This window comes from Lepisma saccharinum, chromosome 2 (genome assembly GCF_977018435.1).
Source record: "Lepisma saccharinum chromosome 2, izLepSacc3.1, whole genome shotgun sequence".
Classification (NCBI taxonomy): Eukaryota; Metazoa; Arthropoda; class Insecta; order Zygentoma; family Lepismatidae; genus Lepisma; species Lepisma saccharinum.
In genome coordinates, this window is record NC_139230.1 from 161,819,851 (window position 1) to 161,831,139 (window position 11,289).

The 11,289-nt window shown below is 35.8% G+C and overlaps 1 protein-coding gene across 1 annotated transcript in view; it reads left to right on the forward strand.

The window, feature by feature from the left end:
* Positions 1–10,173, forward strand: part of LOC145984161 (proteasome assembly chaperone 2) — a 51,836-nt gene extending 41,663 nt beyond the window's left edge. The window contains exons 7-8 of the mRNA XM_083117648.1: positions 1,233–1,341; positions 6,473–10,173. Coding sequence (XP_082973774.1) covers positions 1,233–1,341; positions 6,473–6,574 — 211 coding nt within the window. The 3' untranslated portion in view covers positions 6,575–10,173. The remainder of the gene's footprint in view (positions 1–1,232; positions 1,342–6,472) is intronic.
* The last annotated feature ends 1,116 nt before the right edge of the window (positions 10,174–11,289 follow it).

Below are 11,289 nucleotides of genomic sequence, written 5' to 3' on the forward strand. Positions count from 1 at the left end.
TCCGCACTCCAGAATTTCTTTCTTTGCACTTAGCAACACATAATCTTCATAAAAAAAAATCCTTGCAAAATCGAGGGTGGGTTAAGTGACCATGGACCCGTATTTTGAATGCTGATTATAGATATCACAACTTTCTTCCCATCATCTCAGGATTTTTCCCTAGATCAGGATTTTTCTCCACATCATCAAGTTCAAACAACCTACTACATTATACCATTGAGTTTTGGACATTTTGTGAAGGAAATTTTTATGAGGGATTTCGAAAATGGAACTTATGTAATCAAAATTTACAATTTTCATGTCAATGTGTCTTGTGAAGATAGAAGGGGGATTTAATGGGTACTATTCTATGTGCATTTATAGTTCTGTATTGGAGCATTTGTATTGTAGGAAACAAATATTTTACCACCATCTAACCAGAGCCATCTATCGAGGAAATGATGGAACTACACATTTTATTGAGAAATTAAGGCAGTTAATATATTGCTATTTTCTTTAAAAAACACTAGATATGATCGGTAAAAATGGATTAAATTTTTTTAATCAGCATGCTGAAATTATTCAGAGACAACAGTCATCTGTTAGTCATCCAAACCAATTCAGGCCTGTGTTATCAAAACTAGTTACACCATCAACACAATTCCGCATCTTATATAAAAACCTGCTTCTAATATGGAGGATTTATTATTTCTGAATGACCTCCGTGATGGTGCAGTGGTAGTGTCGTTGTCTTGTAATCAAGGGATCCCAGGTTTGATACCCGGTGGAGGCACATTGTGGTTTACATCCCAGTACCGATTAGCCTTACTGTGCTAATTTCTTTGTGAAATCCATTTTTTTAAAGCTAAGCTCAAAATCCTCTGTTCCTTGAATCTCCTCACATTATCATTGAAGGAATGCCCAAAAGTGAGAACACCATCCATTTGGCTACACGGGAGTGCATTTTTTAGACAAATTAATTAATTGCTGATGGTTTTGCTAACCCTCTGTTCCTATTACTAGTTCTAGTTGATTGCATAATCTATCATTTTATTAAAAATATAAAGGGATATGTCATCTTCATAAGTTTCTATCATAGCTTCCATTTTCTAAGGAAGAACTCACGAAATTGCCATCAACAGTCTTCATGATTGGCATTTTATACCAGATAATATTGCTATGGTTAAATTTTATATCTATGTACTTGATCAGTGTTGGTGCAATGTTATTTTTTTCTTTTTTTCATTTTACAGCCACAAGGAAGGGATTCCATGCTCAGTGTTGGTGACCTTTGTATCTCTAGGAGATAGCAGACCTAATGCTCATTTTCTTGCTACCAAGGCAAATGATTGGCTGCACATAGTGAGTATTCTTACTTTTACAGTACATATTTTACTGAAATATTTTATATTACTTTCCAAATTGTTTCTGCCGGCTCCCATGGCAGACTGGTTAGCACATTGTGCTACAATGCCAGGGGTACCAGGTTCGAATCCTGGCATGGGCATGGATGTTTGTGAGTGTCCATTTATCAATTTCATCATTTCATATCATCCCCATCTTTGCAAATTAGCCAAATGTGGCACAAAAAGCGCAGTAAAATAAAGCAAATCAATCAATCAACCAAATTGTTTCTCTGTCATCACCTTGTAATCAAGGAGTCCTGGGTTTGATTCTCCTGTGGAGGCACAGGTGGTTTGGATCCCACTTTAAACTCTAGATCCAGTCCTGATTAGCCTTCCTGTGCATCAAGTGGACTTGAAACCAAAACTCAAACCCAAATTGTTTCTCATAATAAATCACTACAATAATTCACTTAACAAAATAATACATTGGACCCCACGTCACCTATACCTTGGTGCAACCTATCTTGACAGTGACATCAGCTGGGACTGCACTGCAACTTGATGAATCACTCCCTGCTAAGCAAGAAACATTTTCTCAATCACATTTGCGTCCTGGAGTCCGCAGAGAAAGCACATAGAAGGAGCGGAACATTCTTGTGTGCAGCTGATTTTCATGCGGAGAAATGTCAATGCTTGGCGCTAACGAAATATGAACACGAAAAGATAAACAAATTACAAAGTTAAAAATATATTTGGACTGAGACACTAATGGCCTTTTAATGTTTTGAATACGTGTAATAAACGAAGTACTGACATAAAGTAAACTTTCTTTGCCAGTCTTCCACGAAAGCCACTCTTGAAGTACTTTTTTCTCGAAGCATTGTTTGGTATATTCTCATTGCGAACAGAATGCTACGGATAATCCATTATCCATGACAATTACGCTATTTGGTTGCAGTTTGGGTAGAATATCGACGAACCACGTCTCAAAACGCTGCCTCAACGCCTTTTCTCGAACGAAACAACAAATAAACACTTTCCATAAAACCATCTTCGCTTCCTACACAACAAAGAACCTTCCATTTTTAGCTTAGATCTGAACTCTGAGCCTAGATGGAAAGCATACCAATGTGACAGGCACGTATCTAGAAATACATTTCGGGGGAGGGGGGGGGGGTCCGACCAAGTTTCTCAATAATAATAATAATATAATTAGAATAATTATATTGAATTAAAATAATAGTAATTGAATATGTAATTTAATTAATATTGCATTGTTGTTATTACATGAATTGGTAAAAAATGGTAAAAGATATATAACAACATCTATCCATTATGTAACTTACATATAGTTAATATCGCCAAAATTTGTGTAAAAGCAACAGCCCTGGCAAGGAAATTTGTCAAATAGACATAGAATTGGATGTTTATTGAATAACAGAAAAGGACTTGGATCGTATTATAATAGGCAAAAATAATTGTACTGTGATTGCTTTTAATTACCTATTGGAATTCACGAAAAGTAAGTTTCGTGATTAACATTTCATGCATATTATCATAGGTAGTAGTGTGTATAAATCTTTGGAAGCCGTATGAGCCAAATTCCTTGCCTTTCAATAAGTTCAGCGAGGTACTCGTATAACCATCGATTGTACAACTAATGCTACACAATTTTGAATATTTAATTTTAGTACTTGGTAAGTCTTCCGGGGGGTGGGGGTCCGGTTCCCATGGACCCCCCCTAAATACATGCTTGCAATGTGAAACAACTGCTGTGCCCTCCCAAGCTTTGTTTACAGAATGGTCGAATCCGACATTAACTCAATACAATACAAACCCAAGTCGTACAAAATACGCCTCATTGTTGATGTGCTTATGGATTACGATCTCAATCAATTGCGGCAGTCACTTTTCCCACTGTTGGAAATTTAGTTTTCCCATTGCCCCTAAACGTTTTTGTGACAATTGAAATCTGCGTTTCATCAGAAGTACGAATATGTTTACACATTCCCCCCCCCCCCCCCCCCCCACATATGACTATTCAAAGTTTTCCCTTGACAATGCGATTTAAAGTAACACACAAGCAATTGAAGCAGAACACTTGCCCAGATCTCGCTCACTGAGGCAACCAGTAGACAAATGTAGAGTCACCCTTACCCTCACTTCGACCTGCAACCCTGCTCCGAGATTCGGGTCAACGAACCCACGCATATTTTTTTTAAATTTTGACTTGCAGCAAACAATCAGATCAGATAATCTTCATTTCAACAGGTTTTTCAGAATCTAACATCTTTAAAGCATTTATATGTACTGTATACGATGCAACGTGCTTTAAGTAAGGAACTATGTTATGTTGCTCAAGTCTTGCAAACTTGCCGTTTGAAGGCACGTTGCCATCCCGTATTAATTATCTGAATCCAAATCAGTTTCATACAGTTTATTATGTTTATGTATCATGCTCAGTTTAATGGTTATTTATTATGCGTTAAAATGTTGTGCAAGAATCCTCGCATTGAGACATTTTAAAATTCCTTCCCTTGTATCTTAATCTATTGAATTTCATTCCCTGGTTTTTCTTTTTTTCTGAGCGTAGACAGTGAAACTATGAACGCTGTAAGTTTGCAATGCTGTTACGACGTCACTGTCAAGTTAGGTTGCACCTGAGTATAGAAGTATGCCAATCATGTACAGGGTGTCCAGGATAAAAGTATAAAAATATAATGAATTATGCAGCAAATGTCACTCACTGTATATTACCTTGTTGACCAGAATCTCAAGCTCAGTGGAAGGGAACTTTCTCAAAGATTATTTCATCTTGCTTTGAAGGTCACTGGTGCATGTGAATCACCAGTAGTCATGCATGTGCAAAAGCAGCATAAGAATGGCTCTAAGAGACTGAATTGTGTGCGTTAGTCATTCTCTACAAGCCCATGTAAGTCTATTAGACAAGCTAGGAATGAACTATGAATATTGTAATTTTGTGGGAGCTATTTTAATATTCAGAGTTTCAAACTGTGGTCAAAACCATTCTTTGTGCTGCCACAGAACATATATGTAGAGAGAATTTGAAATAATAATTGTACAAAAACATTTATACAAAAAACAACTCATTAGCATTCTTCAATGTTGAGAAAAGTAGGTATCAAGCAGGAGGTGGCACATTGTCCTTGCTATACATCATGTGCCAGAGAATTAGATGAAAAGTGTTCACAGCGTAGTAGATATGGTGTTGTGTAATGGTTACCTTAGTTAACTTTTCATAAGTGATGTGTTGTGAGGTGAGGGTGAAATTCATCTTCAAATATTTCTCTGCCCAGTTATATGTGACTACTCAAACACAGAAAGAAAAGTTCTGTATTTCGCAGCGTGGCTGCATGTTCACAGAAGAAAACAGATGGTGTCTGTACAGCAGTAGATCCAGAAAGTGGTTGGAAGTAGCTCACTACTTGTAGCGATGCTACTGTAGCTAGCTAACAAAATTTGTAGCTGTAGCAGCGCTACATTTTGAAAAATGTAGCTGTAGCGAAGCTACAAAATTCCTGTAGTTGTAGCTACAGCTACATTTCTTCTCAGAGTTTTGAGGTAAATTTTATATGCAGCAACAGTGTCAAAAGAATTTGACAATAACACTTACTTGTGTAGGAAGTTTAAATATACCACTTCTATTACAAGATAATGGCAATACGGATAATCTAGATGATAAATGTCCTGATGTCACAGTTTATAGATATCCATGTAATTTATTTCATTGGTATATGAATAATTTTGATATCCAGATAACCAAATGACATACATCAATATAATTGGGCCAAATGCTATTTATCTTCAAAACAAATATATTTATATAAAAAGATGGTACTCGTTAGAAATAGCGAAAACACATTTAACTCGTTTATTTTCAAATTAATTTCTTTTGTACTTACCTCATATGCATAGCAGAACATTTTTCAACTTGGGATTACTTTTTTTCAATGAAAAAAGCGTTATTTTTAACATTATAAGTATTTATTGGTCGTTGCTAATTGGCGGCCAAATCTTGACTCACGTTGTCTATCGTCAGCTGATATGCAGTGTCGTCAGCTGATATGCAGTGTTACCAAACTTATGAACCGATAAATGCCGCACAAACTATTCATGAAAGGTTTTTGAGCGAAAATTGACCCACAAACCATTCACAGAAGGTTAGGTTAGGTTTAGTTAGGTTAGGCAAACATAGAAAATTGATTTGGAAAAAATAAACCGCTCACACGTCATCTTGTAAAACGACCACGTGGTTGCTACACTAACACTTATTAACCATAAAATGATGGTTTTTAGGCTAAAATTGATCCACAAACCATTCACGGAAGGTTAGGTAATTTTCAGTTAGGTTAGGCAAACATAGAAAATTAAATTGGAAAAAAAACAAACCTGCTCACATGTCATCTTGTAAAACTACCACGTGGTTGCTACACTTGACAGGGGGTTACATAATCGAACGCATGGATCATTTGATTCACGTAGTCGACGGTAATGGTGGCACGAGATACATGAATGTCGAAAAAATTACATTATTTATCGGCCGTGTAAGTTGCACGAATGGAAAAAAACACTATTCCCAGCTTCCAAAAGTCCACAGGAACTCAATTCCGTAAGTAATTTCCCGTCTTTTCTCCTGTAAATTTGATGAAATGTGTTTTCGCTATATCTAACTGTTACCAAAAAGATAAATAAAAAATATGTTTATTGAAAAAATATGTCAAATTTGAATAACTCCCTAATTGTAATACTCGAATATCAAATTTGTACTAATTTTCCACTTACATACACATCATTCTCAAACACTAGTAAAAATAGGTTACTGTGGCAACACTGCTATAAAAATTATAGAATGATGGGTATCATGATAATAATGAATGTAGTTTTCTTTCTCTCTAACCTTATGTAGTTTCTGTACATGCTCTATTTATTTATTTATTTTTGTACAGAAAAGTAATGTTGTTCAGGGTGTTTATTTCACATTTATTAGCAATATTATGCTTCTCATTGTATGTCATTGACATTTATGTAGCAAATTTTTAACTAAGTCTTATCAGGAAATGTAATGAGATCTTGATTTGTTGTCATCGTGTTTTTCACTGTCAATAATGAACTGTTTATACTTGCAGGTGCATGATCCCTTAAGAAATATGACTGAAAAACGCATTTGGACAGCGCCCCCTTCTTGGAACAAATTCTTTGGTTCTGGCCCACCTCTGGAAATATTCTGAACTTTAAAGTTTCTTGCCATGTTTACTGTTTCAATAACTGAAGTTATTACAAATTATTTTTCTATTCAATTGTGATCTATGAGACACACTTGCTATATCATTGTTGGTAGTTACATAATTATAATTATATTTGGAACAATATCACCTCATTTTCCATGTCCATGACTATACTACATTTAATATTATTATTTTTTAAAATTCTACTATTTTGAAACTTACTAATATTTGAGTAGTTTTGAGTTGAATGTTCTCCACTGCACCAATATGTTTTAAAATTGAAAAAATGTCAAATTTCAGTTATTTTTAATGTACAGTAACTTTTCTTTCCTTAACTTGATTGGTTGATTTGGTGTTTTAAGTCCATTTTATGCACAGTAAGGCTAATCGGGAGTGGACCTACAGTTTAAAGTGGGATCCTAACCAATATGGGCCTCCACCAGGTATCGAACCTGAGACCCCTTGATTACAAGGCAATGATGCAACCACTGCACCATCGGAGAGGCCTTTTCCCTTAACTCTCATGTGTTAAGAGTATAAATTCATTATAATGCAGGAGTATTTTACATGGATTAATTTTTAAGCACTTCATAAATGAATCTGAATTTCATGAAATCCAGTCTTCTCAAGTAATGAAATTATTACTTATTGTTCAATTTCTTCAGTGTGATGTGGCCGTTGTATAGTGATAGACACTTCTGGCTTGTAACAACCCCATTGACTTTCCATGGGTTCATTACAATCCAGAAGTGTCCGTGACTGTACCAATGTGTATAAAATTGAAAAGAGGCCCATTTTCTGTTGTTTTTAATTCACAAGAACTTTTCTTACATTTGGTTTTCTTATTTAGTGGAATATACTACACTGCTCAAAAAATGAAAGTAGTCACTTATTAAAACTAGTATAACTTTATTGTACAGCTACATATCAAAATGAAAAATACAACATGAAAACAACTCTTCTTTGTGACACTCAACAAATTACAAAGAAATTATCCTTATGTGACTCAATTCATAGTTTTGTTTGTCCTAATGTCTGAAACCAAAGTGTTCATTTGCCACAAATCAAAGAATACCTGTGTGTACTTGTCAAAGACAAAGAAATCAACATGGTTACATGGTAATGCCCGCAAGTTAACATGGAATACTGCCTCCCCTGGCCTGATGGACAGCACTCATCATCTTCTCATGCTTCTGACAAGATGCCGTATGTTTACTTGAGGTAGACATTTTCATTCATCCACAAGGGCTTTTGAAAATCCCTGAAGTGTTTGGGGAAGTTGATATCGGTCTTATGGCCGTATTTAGAGGGGGGGGGGGTTGTTCTTGGGTTCAACCCATCCCCCTGAAACTTCTGACATGTTGGATTTATGGAAGTTCAGAAACCAAAATCTGCAACTCATTTTCAAACATTTTTTTCGATGCTCCACAAAAATACAAGCAGACAATGTTGAAACAATCTAGCTAGAATTTTCATACATTTGGAATTCTGAAACTTGAGAGTGAAACAGGAGTTATTCCAGGAATCGGAGCCCACCCGCAACTCCTCCATTTTCACTTCTGCTGTCCTCTTTTCAGTGTTGTTTCTTGGTAAAACTAAATATTCCCTTACTATTGTCCTAATATTCCCTTTCCATCTTTTAAATTGTCTGTCTGATAAGGTTTAAAGTCCTCCTTGATAGAAGTTCAATCCTAGGATCTCCAGTTTCGTAGCTCATTACGTTCATGATTGAGATTACAATACATGTACCAGTCTAAGTTTTTAAAAATAATAACTGGTTCCACAGTTAGTTTTCAAAATTCCAAAAATTAAGTTTTAAGGCCAAACAACAAAAACTTTGACTAAAATGTCCATCTAACTTTTAAGGCTTTTTCTTGAAGGTATCTAAAATTTAATAACAAACTATAATAATTATGCATTTCTGAATGAAACGTAAATAAAAACAACTTGTGCTCGATATTCACTCATCTGCTGGATTGAGTAAGCCCCCTGAAGGATATAACAGCAGCAATCATAATAATAATTATTATTATTTTGAAAAAAAATGTTTTATCATCAAATTATAATTATTATTGTATAATTATTGTTATTATTTCTATTATTCAAATTTCTGGCGACGCCCATGGGAACAATTATGAATGGAAACCCCCCCGAAAATCTTTCCTGCCTACAGCCATGATCGGTCTCGAATACTTGATCCCACAGATACTCAATCAGATTCAAGCCTGGATTTCTAGGTGACTATTCCATTTTTTACAAATTGTGCTCCTGGAAGAATCTTGGAACGACATTAGCATTTTGCCCACGTTCTCTCATCTGAAGAATGCCATGTGGCACAAGGATACCATCAATATAGCAACTTGCAATTGAGGTCCCATTTCGAACGGTCTGGAGATCAGTTTTTGTATCCAAACTGATGTCTTCCCAGACCATAACATATCCACCTCCATATGCAACAGTTGGTTCAATTGCTCGGGAATGGAATTGTTCCCCTTGCCTTCTCCAAACACATTTACGATCATCTGAACCATGCAAGGAGAAATTGGACTCGTCAGAGAATAAAACAGGACACCTGGGTTTAGTTGCCACTGAATATGGTCTCTGTCAAACTGCATTTGCATTGCATGATGTCTTCTTGTCAACTGGGGGACTTTAGCAGACCGTCCAAATCGTAATGCAGCCTCCCTTAATCTGTTTCTAACAGTTTGGTCTCTAATCCTCACACCTAAAGCATGCAATAGGTCCTCCCGCATTTCTTGGGTACTTAACATGGCAGTTCCGTAATGCTTCTAAATGAACAAAACATTCCTGTACTGGAGTTGTTTTCCTTTGATGACCTGTTTCAGGGCATCTGGCGCTACTCTCATGCTCTTGAAAACATTTCCATACTTCCCATGTGGTACCCTGAACAACCCTCAGTATTCTTGCAACATGCAGCTGGGAAATGGCCTTGAAGCAGTGTAACTGCACGAGTGGTTTCATTCTACGACAATTGCCGCCCTTGCTCCCTACCTTGGTCATCACAATCAGCCATGGCTTCTAAGCACCACAATGCACACTGACCAACTGTCACACACACTTTGATTTGTGTTATATGAAGCATTTAGATGTCTTTAACAAATGACAAAGAAAGCAGCAATGGTGGTGCAAGGAATGTTTGAATTTAGCTGTAGCCATATTAGATCATCTGTACCTGCAATCAATGTTTTTAAATCTAAGGTTCTATATGTGACTACTTTTATTTTTTGATCAGTGTATTTATTATAATAATGGAGCATTGTTCATGGATTACTTTTTTGAATAGTTGATAAAAGGAGTCTGAATTTTACAAAATTCTGTCTCCTTTTATTATTACTTATTGTTCAATTTCTTCATTCTGATTTGCAAGTCTGTTTAAAATTGTTAAATTTCAGATTTTCATTGGTCTAACCTAATGAGGAACCACAGTAGATTCTCAAGATAAAATCTGATCAAAGCATTCTTAAAAATTCTAATTTTTTAGTAGTTCAGTTCTGATTTGAAGGTTCCTCAATATGTGTAATATGGTTATATGAATTTAAATTTTGTAAAAATGTTAGTTTTCAATAAATAATGCCAAAATTTGTCTCTCCTTATATTGATCCTTAATGCATGTGTTTCCTTTGGAGATCATAGCATTCACAATAATACAATGCAAAGATGATGACTGTAAATGAATGTATTTCTTACAAGGACACTAAATCTCATAATGGTCTATAAAAATTAGCCTTGAGTAAAAAAAAAAACAAAAAAAAAACATGAAGTTTGTTTTTTATTGCACAAAAGGGGAGTCAAATCAACGTTGATCATTTTATATATCATAAAGCAATAAGTTGATTACATATTATCACTGCTATTTATTCCTAATAAGTATCTGCATACAGTAGAAAAACATAATTAAATATTTATGAACTTCTTACTCCCTGTGCCAGAACAATCATGGTGTAGAGCGACCACAAACAAAAGAACCTCTGGCCAAAAGCCTTCATGCATCATGCCTTCCATGCAAGGTTATGGTGCATATTATATGCTCTATGCTGAGGTCCTTTTACCTGTGGTCCAACTATAAATCCAAACTGGCCTTGTAACCGAAAACTAAAATCAGAAACAGCATGAAACGGAAACCTAGCTCCAAGCTTTTAACCTTTTCTCAGGATTATCATTGGCAGATTAAAATGCAGGTTTGGAGAGGAAGTAAGTTCAAAGAATATAATACTACAGTCCAGAGTAACACAGGATTGAACTCTTCAGGAACTAAATTTAAGTTCGTCCCTCTTCTAACTTGCATGTTTCCTTCCATGTGAAAGGTGCTTGGAGGTAGGTTTTTAATTTGTTTCATGGTGTACCAAGACATGTACTAACTAGAGATATCATTGTGTAAATTGGATGCCTGAGATAACTGTCTTCCTTGCACTCTGGTTGTCTGGGATATGTGTCTTCCAAGCACCATGTGGCAGAAATTAACGTGAAGCTGGTTAACCCACTTCTAATTCCAGGGTTGCCCCCAAGCCCAATGGCTCATCCTCCCCAAATCATATATATAATGGATAAAAGCAAGGAGGGCCAAAAGGGCTAAGTAAAAATCAAAGAAGGTAAAAGGAAACACTTACCAGACAGTAGAAATATTTAAAATTTTCGCTAACTTCGTAGCATCATCGGTGTGAGGAGAAGGACTGAACCGGAACCGTATATTATATATA